Source organism: Exophiala dermatitidis (assembly GCF_000230625.1).
Source record: "Exophiala dermatitidis NIH/UT8656 unplaced genomic scaffold supercont1.1, whole genome shotgun sequence".
NCBI classification, from domain to species: domain Eukaryota; kingdom Fungi; phylum Ascomycota; class Eurotiomycetes; order Chaetothyriales; family Herpotrichiellaceae; genus Exophiala; species Exophiala dermatitidis.
This window is the reverse complement of record NW_008751646.1, coordinates 3452455-3470695: the sequence shown is the minus strand read 5'-3', so window position 1 is coordinate 3470695 and position 18241 is coordinate 3452455. Positions and strand designations below refer to the sequence as shown.

The window sequence follows — 18241 nt, the reverse complement described above, 5'->3', positions numbered from 1 at the left end:
AGTTCTTGTTGTAAACCTACCGCTTTGACCTTTGCAGGCGCAGGCGCAGTCGCAGGAGCTAAGTAAACAAGACGCGAGGAGCCTGACAAGGCGGATTGGATAGGAGCTGGCGGCAATTGGAGGGGAACAACAGAACGCGTGCACAGCGCAGTGACTGTCGTGAAGGCCTTTGATTCTTCCAGTAACCGAACGGAGCCCGCCCAACCTTTAACGTGAAGTTGCCGCAATAGCCATCCACTTTGTGCTCGGAGCGTCCTCCGGCCTCTCTTTCTCTTCCCCGTGGGCCAGCAAACAGGGCAAAAGTGTCAATTCTATCCGCCAACACAGAAGATACTGTTTGTTGTGACCACGATGACTGGATTCCTAACCATTGAGGGTGCAATGTGATTGGATCTCTGGCAGGAATGCTGCGCATTGGCCGTATGAAGGATGCTCTAGGTAAGTCGCAGATGGGGACCAAAAACCAAAATGGGCAGCAAGCAAGGATCCAAAAAGAACGACGTGACGGAGCGAAAGATTTTCAAAGCTTGCGCTGCTTGAAGATTCAGAGGGGAAGAGGATATGAAGTTTGAAGGTACTGTACCGCAGGCGATAAGGAAGCCCGGAATCTATGGCAGGTGCACTTGCAGTCCATCTCAATTCTCTCCATCGTTCTTTATCGACAACAATGTGAGGAAGCCATCACTTCTTGAGGCCAGGGCTGGGGACTCTGCCCTTGAGCTCTCACCCGAACTATGCAGGAAGAACGCAAAGGATCATTCATCTTGAACCTACTTGCAACCATGACAAGGAGTGAAGTGGCTGGCCTCTACGCTCAGGGCACGCTCAATATCCCCCGACCACGCCACGAACAACAGGATATTCAATCAGAGGTCCTACCGGACCAACAGGGGGAGCTTTCTAGGAAGGACAATTTGTACGGTCTGGATTGTGGTTGTACTATGAAGAGACTATTTGAGGAGCGACACAGACGGAATTGCAGTGGCCGAATCAACCGAGATCCAGGGAAAGACGATTACCACGGTGGCCCGGGCGGTGTCCAAGGGACTGGTAGAACCCGCGATTGCTCCGTCCAATTGTACAACCTCTCCAGATTGGGCGTGTAGTGTTCCAGTGGGCTCGTTAAGGCGGGCCGTCGACGTACCCATCCATTATTTTTGGTGGTGACCAAACGTCACCTGTCTCGTCGAGGTGGAGCAGAGTTATGAAGTGGTATATCATGAGCCCTGCTTTCTTGTGTAGTTCCTTATGAGTGGCCTCTAAAGCTTCAAGTTGGGGCAGTCGAACAGCCTGAGCAGTCTCGAAACAACGCGTGGTGCCCCACTAAAATATAATAATAGCTGAGCTTACTCGTAGCAGGCTGAACACGGCAGCCGACACACGCGGGGCAGCCCACTGCACCCGGCGCTGGGCACTGCACCCTCAGCCGATTATCGTGATGGCATGATAAGGGCGCGTTAATACTACTCAGGAATAGCGCCGGCTTTGTTCATGGCCGCTTACGTCGACCAGCCTCCTCCAACTCCATAGTAACGTTGTACAGCCATGAATCCGGGCTGCGATCGTCGTACTCGTCCCGCAACCGCAGCCGGCAGCATCCATGGCAATGTCATAGTTCATGCGCATAATTGCATTATCATCCTTTCGTTACGAATACTTCTATTTTCACTGCTGCCTGTAGATACATCTTTTTCTCCCTCCTCCATCCTCCGCCTTTCCCACTGGGAGTCACAACTTTGTGCCTCAACCCTTCCGAGTAACAGGAGCATCTCTTTAAATCTCCAGCATGAGAGTCCTTTCAGTCCTCTCGGCGGCAGCTGTCGCCTCGGCCTTTGTGATCCCAGATCAAGCCACCCTAGACGCCCTAGCGCTTCAGAACCAGGACCTCGAACAGCCTAAGGAACATCCTTTTTGGGAGAAGGTCCATAAGGCCGAAAACTTCTGGGAGGATCTCGAAGAAGAATTCACAAGAGCAGCGAACTGTGCCAAAGATACAGCTGTAAAATATGGCGAAGACTTCCGAAATGCCTTCGCAGGGGATGCTTGGTTGGATACGGCCGACTATGACCTTGATTTGATTGAAAAGCCTCCTCACCACGGCCCTCCACATCATGGGCCTCCTGGCGGCCATCCACCTGGCCACAAGCCACACCATCCTCCCGATCATCACCACCAGCCCAACGAGACAGTGTACCAGTTGATCTCCAAGAGCAAGTACACGACAAAGTTGGCTGCTGCCATTAATGAATTCCCCGACCTTGTTGATCTACTCAATGGCACAAAGGCCAACTACACCATCTTTGCACCGACAGACAGAGCGTTTGACAAGATTCCAGAACACGCACCAAAGCCACCGAAAGAATTCTTGAAGAAGATTCTCACCTACCATATCTCGACGGAGTTTTACCCGGCAGGACAGGTATTTAATAGTCGCACAATCCCCACGATTCTGGAAGCCGAGTACATCGGCAAGGTGCCACAGCGAATCTCTACCCAGGTCTCGCTCAAAGGCTTGACACTCAACTTCTACTCCCGTATCGTGGCCATTGACATTTTCGGTACAAACGGTGTCATTCATGGAATTGACAGCCTTCTGCTTCCCCCGCCCAAAGTCGTGGATATCCTTTCTCTTTTGCCAGGCGAGTTCAGCACACTGGACCTCGCCCTGGAGAAGACCGGTCTCTATCCACTATTCAATGATACCTCCAAGCACAAGGGAGGTACGCTCTTTGCACCCTCCAACTGGGCCTTCCAGCGCCTCGGGCCCAGAATCAATGCTTTCCTTTTCAGCAAGTATGGTCAGAAATATCTCAAGGCTTTGATCCTCTATCACGCTGGTGACAACATCACTCTTTATTCCGACGCCATCTACAAGCTCGACACGGACTCGCCACCGCATCACAAAGTGCCCAAGGGATTTATTCATGTCGATATCCCGACTGGCCTTGAAGGCAAGAGCTTAAGCGTTGACATTGGTCGGTACGGCCGATTGATCACCATGAAAATCAATGGCTTCACCAGAGTCAGCGTCCTCGATGGGATTGCCGCTGACGGTGTTATCCATGTGGTCCCGAATGTACTGATTCCGCCAAAGACACCAGGTGGTCCAGGTGTTGCCGAAGACAACATGGATTTGGATGAGTTCAAAGCGAGGATGGCTCCCCTTGTTGATGGAGAGGACGATGACTCGGAGTGGGTCGAAGAAGATCCTTCTGAACTCTGATTTACGATGACCACCGTTCCTTATACCAAGCCTCAAAGGGCACACTCGGGTACACGTGTGATTGTCCACAGCGACGCGACCACGACTGACGATCCTTACTGCCATTAATATTTGGACTATCCACGGAGTTAGGGGGGAAACCAATGCAAACAGTTTGAAGTACAGGTCGCATGACTGTTTCAAGTAGCATAATTTCTGTCTCGTTACTACTGGATATTTCCACTGTCTCCGACTTCCCAACTTGGCCGTAGAGTCCGTTCAGAAATGCGCATCGGTAAGCTTCTCCGTGACGGATGGATCGTCGACATCCACACCATCGAGATACCAGCGACCCTCAATACCGCTCTCCGGCACTGCCACGCCGTCTCCGTTCCTTCCTAGCACGATGTCGTTGGCACTCATCTGCCTCTTTTTCATCTTGCCGGTTTCATAGTCAAATGTCCAATCCTCCAACCCATAGCATCTCTTCCACTTCATGCCGTCGTGGCTATCCTGGTATTCGTACCAGAACTGCACGGCAATCTTGTTGTCGGTGAAGGCGAACAGCTCCTTGCGCAGGCGGTAGTTCTTTTCCTTTGCCCACTTCTCGGTCAAGAATTCGATGATCTTGTTCGTGCCGCGGAAGAAGGCGTCGCGGTTGCGCCACACACAGTCGGCAGTGTACCCTTTGGACACCTGCTCCGGGTTGCGTGTGTTCCACATGTTTTGCGCGAACTTGACCTTCTCCTGTGCCGTCTCACGTGTGAAGGGAGGCCGGATTGCCGCCATGGTCGATTGTACCACGTTAAATTAATGAAAGATGGGGAAATGGAATTACAGGGTCTGACACACCTATATAGAAGTTGGATTTATAGGATTGGCTTCGACAACGGCGGAGAAGCCACGCTTATGTATACTTCTGTAATTTCATATCAATCTCACCGTCAGCCGGTTACAAGGGCACACATCAAAAACGGGTTCCCTTTCTCGTAATCAGCAGTTCCTGCACCCGTAATCCAGTCAAGCGGCGTGCGCTGACGAGGTTGTTCAAGCCACGGGCAAACACCGCTTCTCTCGGCCATTCATTCAGCCTTGCTGATTCCTGAACAGCGTGTCAGATCGGAGTCTGGCTCAGAAGATAAAGCAGCGCCGCTTAAGCAGCAACAAGCGGGCTCTGGAAATGGAGATGATCCGGGAGGGGCCCCTCCTCTGAGTTGTATACAACGGTATATTCATACAGCTGCTGCAAGAGAGGTATGATTTCGGGGAAGGGGTGACCGAACCACCTCGTCAGCAACCCACACCAGCACTGGCCGGAGGACTACGACAGTACTATATCAATGGTAGTGGCATACTACTTCCTGGGCACCCAACCTGGAACTGTCGGTTGAGCATGTGGACAGTGGGATGCGATTTGAGGACCGTCTACCGTAAAGCAGCGCACCGCGGGCTGCAGTGAGGCAGGCCACCCGGATCATACGCGGAGCACTGCATGATAAGATAAGATCCATCCACGCACCCCTCGATGCTCCGAATCGGAGGAGTCTCTCTGCCCCTCGGGCTCCATTCTTCGCCATCGCGCGGTGACCGTGTTTCGGAGACCTTCTATAATACCGCAACTTGAATTCAATGACTGTTGTTGACGTCGGGATCAGGCTGAGGTGTCCACATGTGCTTATCACAGGTTTGTACCAGGTATATCTACTGATTGTGTCTCCCGTAGTCGGTCTCAGTTTCTGTCTCTTGCAAACTTTCAGGATACTTTCGGACTTTTGCTTTCGCGCACTTCACCTGCATATATTTCCGACCTTTAACACAATACACCATGCCGGGCCTCAAACCAGGAGATTCTTTCCCTGACGACGTCGTCTTCTCGTAAGTCAGACATCGACCGCCCCAATTCTGTGCCTAGACCACCCTTTGCGCGCTATACTCCCTCATTGAATGACCCTGGCTGACGCACCTTCTTCCGAGCCTACAGTTACATCCCATGGACTCCTGAGACCGCGGATGTCAGAGTATGCGGCATCCCGACGAACTACCCAGCCTCGAAAGAGTGGAAGGACAAGAAGGTCGTCCTGTTCGCACTTCCTGGCGCCTTTACTCCCAGCTGCTCTGCCAGCCATCTGCCGGGCTACATTGAGAAGCTGGACCAGATCAAGGCCAAGGGTGTGGACGTGGTCGCTGTGCTCGCATCCAATGATGCGTATGTCATGAGCGGCTGGCAGAAGGCGAACAACGTCAAGAACGATGATATTGTGAGTACAACCTTCCAACTGTGGAGTCTGTTAGCCTGGACTGTGACACCCTCCTTTCCCGGCCTCTCGGTTCGGGCGCTGGGTGAAACTTGGGTTTCTGATACGCGGTAAAGCATCCTAAAAAGGAGGGATATACCGGCACCATTAAGCACTCCCATGTACAGTGCGGGCACTAACCATCTCCTGTCAACCAGCTCTTCCTTAGCGACCCTGACGCGAAGTTCTCGAAGTCGATCGGCTGGGCCGACGGTGAGCGCTGCTCTCGCTACGCCATTATCATCGACCACGGCAAAGTCACCTATGCGGAGAAGGAGCCCGGACGAGACGTTACGGTATGTCAGCCTGCTGACAGACACTTTCCCCCACAAATGCGGTGGTTCGAAGCTGACCCGTGCGATGATGGCAGGTTTCCGGGGCATCTGCTGTCCTCCAGCACCTATAAGTTGGTGGTTCAGCTGGATACATGTTCTGAAGAAACGTGGTGCTCAACAAAATAGAATCCTGGCGCCCGATAGACAGTAGACACCGACATACTACCGGCATAGAGAAGACATTATAATAGACCAATAGAGATTCGACTCTGCAAAAACTGCATATTCGGAGCCATCCATCACCACATCTTTCCATTGGAGCCCAGAAAGGTTAGAGGTCTTTTTCATCGCCATGCTCATATAACCACTCCTGTATACACTACAATGTATGCCCCCCCAGCCCATGGCGGAACTTCCCTCTGAAGGTACCGGTTCCGCTAGAACTTAAGGGGGCAATGCATCTGGGGCATCAGGAGTCTCGGCTAGCACTTGGGGCTTACGACGCATAAGAGCGGTAGTGCTTGCAATAGAGCACATCAGTAAGGAAAGTACCGTGCTAGGCTTCATAGGGTAGGGACTAGGCTTGAGCTAGGTGGTTTTAGGTTAATGACAAGAGCTCGCGCCGATAGATCCGATGTTCCCATGCAGTGCAAGAGCCAGTGCCAGTGCAACTGGCAGTTGCAGTGCTTATTACATCCAGCCTCAGCTGAAAATATACCCTGGATTCTGGTTCCTCCTCGTCCCTTTCCATTCTGTCTTTTACTCTCTGCTGCTTCTACTATCTACTCTCAAGGGTCTTGTTGCATATAACCTATCGGAGACGGCCCAATCATCTGTTGGAGACTGCTTAGGAGTTCTTCTCCAGCCATGTTTGATTCTCGTGACGAGCCCAATTAGCTTTGTCCATGGGTGAATTTGATCGACAGAGCATCTATGCCGCGCCCGGAAACCTGCCTCATCAGTCCGTGCCAATAAGTGGCACGGAAACAAGCATCGGGACCATCCCATGGCCACTCCTGATGAGACATCTCCTAAAAGATTCACTTTCTTGAACTACAACACGCCCAACCACAGCGCCTCGCACAGGAGAGCGGTCAAGTCTCATATATCTAGCAAGTACAGGACTGCTGTGCGCCAGCAATCTCACCCCCGCTATGCTTTGCCTCGTCGGCATGACCGCTCAGAAAGCTCATCGCGCCTCAGTCAGGAGGCGGGAGAACCATCGGACACTCAAAGGCTCGAGACAAAGACCGGTGCAGAGTCACCATCACCACCTGAGGACCCTTCCTGGCAGCTCATACCTTCCCCTGTCAAGATCGGGTTCAGCGGAACCCGGGTAGATCCCTTCAATTCCTTTCCGGGTCAGCAGACGCCCTGCGTTGTTGGTGCTCTCGACCACTTTACTCAAGTGCTTTCGCCTCTCCACCAACCGCTCCTGGTGGCGGTGAATTTAGTCAATCCGATGATGAGCTGGGCCTTTCCCTTGATCCTGTCGCATGAGGCCGCCTTCCACGCGGGCATCGCGTTGTCGCAAGCTTATCTGGAAAGCCGTCAAGATCCCACCATTAAGCCATCTGCGGAAGTAGGCTTTCACCGGCACAGAGCAGCCTCAATTCTTCGCGATCAGTTGGCCAACATGGCAGGTCCTCCTGACGACGGGACACTGTTGACTGTGCTTGCACTGGCGGCGCTTGATGTCATGTACAAAGAGGATAACATTTCGAACCGCAAAGGGTTGGCTCTCATGGTCGCCCTAAAAGGTGGGCTTGATAAACTTGGTAGGCGCGGCCTCGTCAAGGCATACCTCATCCAGTTTGACTACTTCTGGACGCTCGAGACGAGGACCGAAAGCATATTTCCTTTGGCTAAGCGCAAGAAGCACCGGGTATATCCCCAGCATCCATTCCGAGATGATATCCTGTCCATGATCGCCACGCTACCCTCCGGCTTTGCGGCGATAGCACAAAAAGGCACCCTCGGTATTGATGTTCTGCAGATCCTGTCCAGGGTCAGCATATTCCTACGCTCTAAAATTTCGAGGCAACCACTAGCAATTGACAAGGATCCTGTACCGGAAGACCAGGAATACCCAGACATTTTCGACGCATGCTCTTGCCTTCATTCAGCAGCTTCCACCGAGCATAGCTTGGAAGAAAGCATCTGTTTGACGATTATCCTTTTTTGTTTCAATATACATAGCCACGCTGATTCCCATACCAAAATCACCTCATACCGTGGATCGCGACAGGAGCTCACGAGGTCGCTTCCCTTTGTGCCATGCCCGGGAGAGCCATACTCCCGAGAGCCAGAGAGAGAATGTCTGATATGGATCTGGATGGTAGCCATAAGTTCCTGGAGGACGGGCCGCGGTCTTTCGCAGGAAGGGCAGTGGTTAAGTTGCGCGTTCTTTGCCAGATTTGATGAAGCTCGCTGTTTGGCCGATGTGGAAGATGCAATGCGCCGGTTTTTCTGGTATCAGCCTCTGTGTGAAGAATGGAGGCTCACTTGGTCAGAAGCACTGGGTGCTTGGACATCCTCGTTACCCGAACGGTCGGTCGTGGCCGGTACTGATCAGCCGAAGACACGGCCTGCGCCGTCATTTCAGTTTCCACTAGACAAAACACCGGTGCCGACCAGCTCTCCAGAGCCGGTCGCAGGCGGTAACATGCCGGGGCGCAACCTACCTGACAGGAGCAGGGGTGGGCCTCGGATATGGGAGGTGAGCGACTCTGGACAGCCAGCTCCCGAATCCTCTCATGCCATCTCCTTGCCACCAATGTTGACATTGGACACCTATCTTGGTCAAATCCAGTGAGGACAGGACCTGCCATCAGAAGAGGGCCATTGAGGTCCAGATTTCAGGCATTACCTCCAGAGGATGACGAGGAAGTCCAGTACAGTCACATCTGCCAGGACATATGACTATCAGTCAGAAGCCTCGCAAGCGGACTCCCGACCTGTGCCGTCACTTCAACTCGTTCAGATGAGAACAAAGAAAGTCCCGCATCAACCAGGTACCCAGGGCGATGTTTGACCGGGCGCTGCCTTTCGCCGCGCATACATGCCCAATCACCATATCGATTTTGCGGAGCCTCTCGAACATTATTGAGAGGCTTAATACCTACCGCCTGACCTCGCCCAGAAGTTTGTAGGCTACCTGGTCAGTGCGGGCGAAGGCTTATGTAGATGTACAATATTATACCGCCCCCATTTGTCGCAGCATAACGTCCATAATGGGTTTTGCGGGAAAATCTTTCCAACCACTTCGGAAGAGGAGTTTTGACAGAATCAGTACGCAGCAAATTGACATCTGTGGCAGGCAGCAACATACCACCTCAGTACGTGATGAATGTGTGCTATTGTATGTTGTAGGCTGTGTCCCCATGTAGTGTTGCCGCAATAATGTACAATGAACACCGCCGCTTTGTCGAGTCGTCGGAAGGTCTAAAGGCGGCGAGGATCACTTCCCCGACGGATGACATCAATAATGCACGCGAGGCGCCATCCACTGGCAATCCACAAAATTTCCGTGTCTACAGAGTGGTCTACTAGCAATGAGAGCAGAGAATTGAACCCCTCCAACTCGCGCCCGCCGCAGGACAGGACGAGTTCGGCAGTCTCTGTCCTTTCCAAAATGGCGCCCCCGACCCAGACGGCCGGTCAAAAGCGCAAGGTAGCCTTCGACAAGGCAGGACAGACGTTCGCAGCACGCAAGCGACAGAAGAATCAAGATGCTCGCAATATTCCCGTGCAGCCGGCGGCGGCGACACTCTCGGCCCAAGGTGAACTCAACGTCGCCTCGTTCATCAAGGCGCGGGAGTATGAAATCAGCGCGCTCGAAAGGAGCATGCAGAAGGCCAGGAAGGTCTTGACTACCAGGGCATTCCAGCAAGTCCCACGGCACATGCGGAGGAGGACGGCCAGTCATAATGCGAAAAAGGTGCCCCGGCGGCTGCGGAGGAAGGCTGAACGCGAGGTTGGTGGTGGAATCTGTTTTTCTCCCGTGGACTCTCCCTCTCCTACCACGGAAGGAGGGCAGCACGCAGACGCCACGTACTGACGGGAGCTGACCAGGATGTGTGATATAGATGCAAGAAGACAATACTCCGACGGTGACGAAGCGGACCCGTACACCATCGCGGAAACTGAGATTACGTCTGGAGACCGCAAAGGCTGTGCGGAAGATGAACCAAAAGACCAAAACGGTGCGGCAGCGGAAAAGAGAAGCAAAGGCCAATGCGAAGCAGACTGACCCAGAGGACCATGTCTCGATTTCTCGCGTGCCGCGCTTGAAGAAGAATACTCTGGCCGAGCCGCCCAAGGCAACGTCGAAATACAAAAGGAGGCAGGTCAACAAGACATGGCTGCCCACTCATCTGTGGCACACGAAGCGCGCACATATGACCCGGCCCACCGAGCCGCTGTGGAGGATGTCGATACCACTGAGTCCAACCGAGAAGAGTTACAGACCCAGTCATCGCGCTGCAGGAAGCCGCGGATGCATTGCCTGGGACACGAGCTATCTATCCACGGTGGCATGCAGAGGCACAGAGCATACTTTGGACAATCTGCTTGCATCCTTGGGATTCCTTCCTCAGGGTCTTTCAACCTCTCTCCTGAAAAAATGGAAGGCTGGCACGAGGTTTGCCGAGGGCTGGGTTTACGAAAGAGACGGTACTAAACGACCCATTGCCCCGATTACGGTGATATGGTGCATACAGCCGAAAGACCAGCCGGCGACTGTGCGAGACTCCCAGAGTGCCGATGCCGACAAGATGGATGTCGATCCGAAAGCCACGGAGGCTTCTTCTGGCCCGCCTCAACCTCAGAGAAAGCAAAAGACAAAGCTGGACCATCAACTCTTGATCCGGATTCACCCTTCAGCATTTCATCAATTTTGGCAAGAGTTATTGAAAGTCGCCAAACTGCAGAAACCTCAGGTTTTGTTGGAAGATCTTCGCTTCGAGGTCGGAAGCCTTCAAATTCAGGGTCCCGGGCCCACAGAGGCATTGATGGGTGTATTGCGACCTTACAGCTTGGCCGCGGGCTCCGAAGATGCAATTGGGAATCTATGGACATCACTAGCAGGACTTAACAATCCTGCAGTACTCCCTCAAAATGCCATGCTCTGGTTTGACATAGTCGACCCTCGACTTAGTCATCCGCCTAAACGGATTCAAGTTGATCAAGGGCCCAACCGCACAGCTCGGTTGAACGAGATCTTGGTCTCCTGGCCTGCGGATCGAGAGTTGCCCTATGCTCGACTAACGTCTCATAAAGAACGATGGCTAGTCAGCCACTCGCTACCATCTCAAAAAGCCATCAACCGTCGGAGGGCACTGGCTCCGCCCGGTCAACCACCGGCACTGACAGCAAAGGATCCTCAAATTCCTATGATGCTGCTTGCCTCGAGGAGTGATGACCACGCTGCCACCAACGGAGGTAATTCGCAGGGAAAGTGGACTGTACTTCTACCGTGGTCTTGCGTGGATCCCGTCTGGCGTTCCCTGATGTACTATCCTCTAACGGGTGGAGGAACGCCACGGTTTGGTGGACTCCACGAGACACAACAACTGGCTTTCGAACATAAGACACCGTGGTTTCCTGGGGACTTTCCCGGTACTGAGGCTGGGAAAGCCTGGGAGCGCACCCAGAGTGAAAGGAGATTTGACGAATGGATTCGCCGACCTCCGAAACATAGGGTTGCCTTGGACAAGCTAGACCTGGGTCTGGGTAGAGTGGGAGAGCTCGGTAGAGGCTGGGCCTGTGATTGGGAGTTTCTCTTGACGCCGAAGCACAAGGAAGATGCTGGAGGGGTGCTCGCTGGAACCACAAACGGTGCGGCGCCGCCGGCGACCAAGGCAGCCAAACCGCCACTCACCCAGCGGCAACGTAAGGCAGCCAAGGCAAAAGCAAAAGCAGAAGCGGAACAAGCAGCTCGTCGACGCAACACTTCAAGCCCAGAAAGTGACGATGAAGCCCAACCTCTGCCTGCCATCCCAGAAATCGAGTATACTCAACTCCCTCCGTCAACGACCCTGTCGCTGTTGAAGAACCCGAAGCTGGCCATGGCCACCCTCCCATCAACCCCTGCCTTGATGACCGTCCGCATCACACTGCTCGACAAAGGCACTCCGGCCCCTGCAGCTCGCATCTATCGACTTCCAACACTCCCAAGAGTTGGTAAGACAGCACCGGACGCTGCTGCTGCTGCGCCTTCAACAAACGAGACGACTGCCGCAGAGACAGAGACAGAGAAAGAGCCAGAGTCGACACAAAAACAACCGCAGAGCTGGTCTTCGGCGCCACCACCAGCACAGCGACCTCCATCCACCAGCACGACCGACTCATCATCTGACTCCACCACGTCAGCCCTCAATCTCAATCTCCGAGATCGTTGGCTCGCGATGGTCCCTCAACATGCGAATGCGCAGAAGACTACTACCGGTAATCTGTCCCGACTACAGAAACAAAAGACCAACAAATTCAATCTCCCGCGTCAACAGCACGCTTTACCCCGCGAATCACTCGCTCACATCAACGTGCTTCCGCCGAATGCGCCTCCCGAAATCGTGGCCAAGTACGGACCCGACAGCGCATTTGGACGCGGTGACGGCGGTGAGATCGAGATCCCCAAGGAGAGACAGAAACCAGCACAGCAACAACCGGCGGCGGGTCAACAGAAAGATCAATGGCGACAGGCAAAAACAACCAATGAAAAATCGAAAGGCCGAGCTGAAGCTGCAACCGATGATCAGCAGGTACGCCAAGCGGAAGCCCATATGAAATCGTCTCTGGACCTGGCGGCAGTGGCAACGGCAACGGCAGCGGATGACCTCCTGGTTTCTCCTCTCGACTCCCCATCCGAATGGGCAAAACATCCTCCCTGTCCAGACGTCCACGATCTCATCGGCTTCGTGACTTCTGGCGGCTACAATCTCGCCGAGGGGCGAGGGACCGCCGTGGGAGCCATCTGGGCTCAGAAGGTGGTTGAAGGGTGGTTATTAGACGATGAAGATGGAACCAATACCGTCGTAACAACCACCACACAGCCAGGTGTAGCTCCTGCTACTGCTACTGCTGCTACTGCAGGTGGCGCCAACGCCGCCGCTGGCAGGGCAGTTGGGAATCGCAGTCGTGGTGGTGCTGGGAGGAAACCGAACAACAGCCAACACGCCAACAATGATGTGCTGAGACAGAGACAGAGACAGAGACAGAGACAGAGACAGAGACAGAGAAGACTCTGTATCGTCCGCAACGCCGGTGAGAGGATCGGCCGCCTGGGCATCTGGGAGTGCTGTGGTGCTTGAGATTTCCACTTGAAATCCTCTCTAGGCCCCCCTTCCCTTCCCTTCCGTCTGATGTTGGTGTCGGTGCTATTTTGTTCGTTAGTATTGGAGTGGTGTGTAACTACCTATATACCTACCTACGTGTAACCGCTGCGGCTGCTGTGTCTGTGTCTGCATGCCTTGCAGTACATACTTTATGTAGTTACTGTAGCTCCTGTACCTACAGCAATGACAGGACGGTCGTGCCCCGACTCAATGGCATTTCATTCATTGACAACGAGACACACTGCAGCTCGGCAAGAGAAATAGAAAGGGAGAGAGAGAATCGATGACTCCCGAGCAGGGTACTAGTATGCGGACATGTTAGAACAGCAAAGGAACAGATCCAGACAAGAAGCCAATGACATGATTATTAGAGTGACCAAGTATGTAGAGCTGATCCAGACCGCACCACAACGCTCTAACTTGGGTCCTGTTCACCCAGACCCAAAACCAAGTGACGAAACGCTCGCTTGCTGTCGACAAATCTTGAGAGGATATAAACAGACAGATGAAGCTTCAGATGGCCGGTCATCCGACCACACAGGGTGCACTCGGTGAACGGGCTTCAGGCGAGATGAGATGTGTCGAGGATCATGTCAGAACCAATCTGCCCGCATAGCAGTATACTGGCTCAAATGGCATAATTCTCGGCATGCAGAAAGATTTCATCCTTCCCACTATCCCGCCACACGTCGCTCTGCAGCCGTGCCACCGTATTGGCCACGTCGGTCCTCATCTCCGGCGGTCCGCAGACATAGACACAAGTTCGACGGCCAAATTCCTTGCTCAGGCCTTTCAGCATGTATGGAATGTCCGGCCGACCGTATTCCGTCCGCCATCCATCCCGACGTTGGGCGGTGGCATTGGTGGGGAGAAAGGCAAATCGCATCAGGTTCTTCTGGAACTTGGTCGGCGTTTGCGGAAATCCAAAGTCGAAGGCGCGCGTGGCATCGACTTGGGCTTGGGATAGCGTCGACATGCGATGGTCTTTGGGCGGTGGAGGCGGGTAGTAAGTTTGAGTCTGACTCTGACTCTGATTTGATGGGCCTGCGCCTGCACCATTGTCCTGTAGAGGCTGAGCATGGCGAGGAGGTGCCAGGTACGCTTGTGGCAGGGCGGTGATGTTGTCTTCGACTTCACGTTTGAGTTCGAGGTCTGCCCGTGCGTCTTGTTCCGCAACAAGCCTCGAGTTGCGGTTACTCGAAGCGGCCACGTCATGGATGGCCCCACTGATTTTGTCGCGAAGGCCGCTGAGGCGGTGTTCTTTCGTTCCGCCTTCGAGCGGTATAGGGGCTGTTGGCCGTCTCGATGCGGTAATGAAGAAGTGGCACTGCACTGACCCAGGGGGAGCGCATTCTCTGCATATCCGTAGTTCTTCCTTGAACCAATCCATGATGTCTGGGCGCTTCATAGCCCAGATGACGTGAACCTTGGAAGTGGTGGCTTTTCCATCACGCATGCGCTTGATGAGGTCAAGCAGTTGACTAGCAATGGCAGTGATGCCGCTGCCTCCCGCGAAAAAGACAACTTGATCGAACGATGCTATCTGACGTTGCATGCCTCCGTACGGCCCTTCGACAAATGCTCGGTATGTCTTGTAAGGGCCTTTCTTGATCGACGTGTCGCGCACCTTGCGGGTAAATCCGCCAAAGGGTCTGAACACCAAGGTCATGTCTCGGTATTGCTCGCCGTATTCTGAAGGGAAGTCCTCACTGCACAAAGAGGCAATCGTGAATGGATGGTTCTCCAGTACCGAAATACCAGGCATCCTCAGATACACATACTGGCCCGGACGCCATCTCTTCTGCGTCGGGATGGTGACTTTGACGGCGTTTTCTGGCAAGATGGTCACGGCGGACTCTTCGCCAATCAGCCAGGAGGATCGCAAGGGATTCATCCAGTTCAAGAAAAAGAGACGAGCAAAAAGTGAAACTGCCATGATGACCACAGTCGAGTAAAGATATACCCAGGAGGTTAGATAGTTGTGACAATGCCAGAACATGAGACCAATAAAAGCCCAAGCGACGGGGATGTGGAGTATGACAAACAGTTCATACAGCTTGGCCCTAAGGATGGGAAGTGAATGGAGTGTAAGGAACAACAAGGGCACGATCGCTGCAATACCGGTGGTAAAGATATAGTAACGCTGGTGGAAATAGAGTTTAAACGTCGCATAGCCTTCAGGGTCCGACACCGACTGATACCAGTATGGAACAGCATGGATGATAGCAAGCGCGGTGCACAAATATGCCGTCCATCGGTGAAGAACGATCAGTCGCTCGTGTCCAATCCCGGTCAACATCGAGATGGGATTTGCTTTGGTAGCCAGAACCACAACCCAGGGTAGCAGCGAGACAGACATCATGCCAGCTCGGACTGCGAGAGGAGGGGATCCATAAGCCATGGATGAGTAGAAGAGCGGTTTAGGCAGGAAGCAGTAGAGTAACGCGGCCGCTAGACATATGGTCATGATAACCAGCACTCCCAGGGCGGGGAAGGTGAAAGTATATCGTCCCAAGCGAAGAGCTGGCATGGGCCGGTAGAAGATCCATCTGAACAAGGCGATGGTGTTGTTGAGCGGTGCAATGGCTGACACCGCTGCCTGCTGGTTTGGTTTCTCCGTTGTCAGTGGACCTTTCGTCGGGAAGAAATGTCTTGTCGAGCCTTCGGTGTTCGCACTCATTGCGCTAGGCAACTCGTTCTCAGCATAACCAGGATATCCGGCATATCCAAAGTGAGGAGAGAATGCCGGCGGGCTTGAAGCGGAGGCCGAATTGATGAATTCTTCTTTGTAAAGCGCCGTGCGGATCTTGTCGCCCCAGTAATAATACATGCGCATCAAGGTGGATATAACCACTAGAATGATGCCCACATAGACAAACAAGAGGCCATATTTTCCAGCGGATTGGAATGGGTCATGCCGAATCGCATCTTGAAGTGCCGGAGGCGTCGTACTGTTGATTGGGATGTTCACTCTCTTCACCAACTCCTCCATTGATTTCTCCAGGATTGACCATGTTTCCTCACTTCTTCCAGCCAGACGAGCCAGTGCCTCGTTCGATGAGAGGTGCATGATGAATACCTAGGTTACCGTGCTTGCGTAAGAAGATACCGGGAGCAGTGCGACTAAGTAGCCAACGCTGTGAGAGACGTAGTCTTCGGGATTTCGAATGGTTTTTTGGGGAAGGTCGTGTTTCTGGTCGAGGTCAGGCCCGCTGATGCTTCGACAGGATCTATTGGATGGACTAGGAGGATCGCAGAACAATATTGTATTCCGTGACCACTCAATGGCCACTATAGATAATCGCAGTCTGTGCGACAGATTGGGTATTGAGAAAGCCTGCTTTCTCGAAAGACAAAGGTCCAGGTAGCGAATGTAGAAAAGTAGGACGCGGAAACGACGTCTGCTGGCGGTCGAGTGGGCAGGAGGGGGGAGGGGGTCGGCACGATATAGACCTGGATCATGCAAGAGAAAACATCTTGCTACCGACGACGAGCAGAGAATAGCGGGTGATGGGCAGAGTGCGCGCGTGTGCAGGAATTACACACCCTGCTACTCACTGTGATATCGGCGGATAGAGGACAACCCTGAAGAGCTTCCGATTGAGGCAGCGAGAGTGACAAAGCCATGAACTCGGCATGTCGTAGAAGGGTACTCCATCTCATAGGATGCAGCGCTGAGCGATATCGTCAGCGCTTCGACAAGAGCTTACATTGGCTGTGTATAGAAAGCTCGCAGCAGGGATACATGTTAGACGAGTCGTGAGAGCAGTGGAACCTGGAGCGGACCGAGTCCTAGAGGGAAGAATCCCGCATAGCGGACGACGTGATCCAACGCAATTGGACGGGGAAGTGAGAAGTCGAGAGAGTGATTGGGTGTGTTGTGGTCGTTGGTGAGATGGTGGCGGTAGAGCGCAACTGTCGGTGGACGAGGTCGAAGTCAAGGTGAACTGTGTCTCCAGCAAATCGCAGGCCGTATCGTTGCCGCCCAAGTGTGACAGTCTGCAGCTTCGTCCTCTAGTCTCCCTTGCATCTCTCCAACCACCTCGCACACACCTACAATGTACACCTGTAGCACTACAAGCCACAGCGCTCGAAAGCCCACTTCAGGGTCTAGCAAGGGTCCTGCCAGTGCCCACCCTTCCGGCCCCAGGTTCTCTCGTCGTCGATCCGCCTTGATGTGCCGTTGATCCCGGAGAAAGGATAAAGGAGAGCAGTGTCGATCGACGCCCGCACCGACTTGAAGACGTCATTTGATATGCCATGAACAGTCTTGCACACCGTGTCCAATCTCAACTTTTGACTTCCTCGAACGCCGCGTTCTTTTAGGAGCGAAGTGCATGGTGCTGTAGCTGTTATTCTCGATGTCTATCGGCTACACTGTGGCGGCATGCCATGCGGTCATCGTGGCTGGCTAGGCCACCCATGTGGCACAAGAGTTGAGAGAAATATATCATGTTGCAAAGCATAAAAGAAACGTAAACGGTGGCCGTCTGTGAGAATGACTCCAGGTTACACTGGCATCGCCTCCAAGTCCTGGTCTTGGACAGTATGAACTCAAGTTCAACCACGTAAGACGAATAAAAGTAAGAAGCCGATCCAGGGCAATCGACTGGCCTGATCATGGCCAAACCTTGCTCTTACGACTTTCCGATTGCCATGCCATGCGTAACGCACCTCGTGCCTTATATAGAGTCAGACCCAAAGATGCTGCGCGGCTCACACAGTTCTGCGCCTTGCAAAGACGGCCAGCGTACAGGGAGAGTCTGCCTCTGCCGTCCTGTTTATATCCATAATTACTTCAGCACCCTCGAACTATCCGCTCAGCGCAAAGAGGGCAATTCCTTTCCGTATCACCGAAAATGAGACCGACATACTTGTCATACTTGGCCTGAGATCTTGTTGCATTGCCATAGACCTTGTCCTCAATGTGCACGTCATATTTGATAGAGGCTAGAGCATCGTACGTTGACTTGGAAGGAGCCGGATCAAGGCAAAGCCGGGTATTGTTCTCGTGCCTGCATAAGAGTGCATCAGTCTGGCCATGACAAGTGCACTCACTGCATCAGAGGACGTGGTTCCCAGTACACGGGCTCGCCATTGCACAGACGTTGATGGGGTGGGTTGTGGCAAGACGTG

At 53.3% G+C, this 18241-nt stretch overlaps 7 protein-coding genes across 7 annotated transcripts; 5 read left to right on the top strand and 2 right to left on the bottom strand.

Moving 5' to 3' along the window:
- The first annotated feature begins 518 nt into the window (after nucleotides 1–518).
- On the top strand, nucleotides 519–1298 carry HMPREF1120_01241 (uncharacterized protein). Its single transcript, XM_009155253.1, has one exon. The coding sequence runs from the start codon at nucleotides 735–737 to the stop codon at nucleotides 1104–1106; it is 372 nt and encodes a 123-aa protein (XP_009153501.1). The 5' UTR covers nucleotides 519–734; the 3' UTR covers nucleotides 1107–1298.
- A 177-nt stretch (nucleotides 1299–1475) lies between these two features.
- HMPREF1120_01239 (uncharacterized protein) lies at nucleotides 1476–4274 on the top strand. Its single transcript, XM_009155251.1, has one exon. It carries the CDS (start codon nucleotides 1787–1789, stop codon nucleotides 3221–3223), a length of 1437 nt encoding a protein of 478 aa, XP_009153499.1. The 5' UTR covers nucleotides 1476–1786; the 3' UTR covers nucleotides 3224–4274.
- On the bottom strand, nucleotides 3482–3991 carry HMPREF1120_01240 (uncharacterized protein; the record flags this gene model as incomplete). The annotated part of the gene is made up of 1 exon (XM_009155252.1): nucleotides 3482–3991. The coding sequence occupies one exon, from the start codon at nucleotides 3989–3991 to the stop codon at nucleotides 3482–3484; it is 510 nt and encodes a 169-aa protein (XP_009153500.1).
- Nucleotides 4275–4466: 192 nt separating the features above from the next.
- HMPREF1120_01238 (peroxiredoxin pmp20) lies at nucleotides 4467–6253 on the top strand. The gene is made up of 4 exons (XM_009155250.1): nucleotides 4467–5077; nucleotides 5184–5460; nucleotides 5655–5792; nucleotides 5867–6253. Exons 1-4 carry the CDS (start codon nucleotides 5028–5030, stop codon nucleotides 5900–5902), a joined length of 501 nt encoding a protein of 166 aa, XP_009153498.1. The 5' UTR covers nucleotides 4467–5027; the 3' UTR covers nucleotides 5903–6253.
- A 1154-nt stretch (nucleotides 6254–7407) lies between these two features.
- On the top strand, nucleotides 7408–7822 carry HMPREF1120_01237 (uncharacterized protein; the record flags this gene model as incomplete). The annotated part of the gene is made up of 2 exons (XM_009155249.1): nucleotides 7408–7750; nucleotides 7779–7822. 2 exons carry the CDS (start codon nucleotides 7408–7410, stop codon nucleotides 7820–7822), a joined length of 387 nt encoding a protein of 128 aa, XP_009153497.1.
- A 1424-nt stretch (nucleotides 7823–9246) lies between these two features.
- HMPREF1120_01236 (ribonuclease P) lies at nucleotides 9247–13081 on the top strand (the record flags this gene model as incomplete). The annotated part of the gene is made up of 2 exons (XM_009155248.1): nucleotides 9247–9747; nucleotides 9860–13081. 2 exons carry the CDS (start codon nucleotides 9247–9249, stop codon nucleotides 13079–13081), a joined length of 3723 nt encoding a protein of 1240 aa, XP_009153496.1.
- A 652-nt stretch (nucleotides 13082–13733) lies between these two features.
- HMPREF1120_01235 (metalloreductase transmembrane component) lies at nucleotides 13734–16175 on the bottom strand (the record flags this gene model as incomplete). Its single annotated transcript, XM_009155247.1, has 1 exon — nucleotides 13734–16175. The coding sequence occupies one exon, from the start codon at nucleotides 16173–16175 to the stop codon at nucleotides 13734–13736; it is 2442 nt and encodes an 813-aa protein (XP_009153495.1).
- Nucleotides 16176–18241: the final 2066 nt, after the last annotated feature.

Excerpts from the sequence above, each read along its gene's own strand:
- HMPREF1120_01241 (XM_009155253.1), top strand. The coding sequence starts at position 735 with ATGCAGGAAGAACGCAAAGGATCATTCATCTTGAACCTACTTGCAACC.
- HMPREF1120_01239 (XM_009155251.1), top strand. The coding sequence starts at position 1,787 with ATGAGAGTCCTTTCAGTCCTCTCGGCGGCAGCTGTCGCCTCGGCCTTT.
- HMPREF1120_01238 (XM_009155250.1), top strand. The coding sequence starts at position 5,028 with ATGCCGGGCCTCAAACCAGGAGATTCTTTCCCTGACGACGTCGTCTTC. Across the intron at positions 5,078-5,183 it reads CCTGACGACGTCGTCTTCTC|TTACATCCCATGGACTCCTG; the intron begins GTAAGTCAGACA and ends CCGAGCCTACAG. Across the intron at positions 5,793-5,866 it reads AGCCCGGACGAGACGTTACG|GTTTCCGGGGCATCTGCTGT; the intron begins GTATGTCAGCCT and ends CGATGATGGCAG.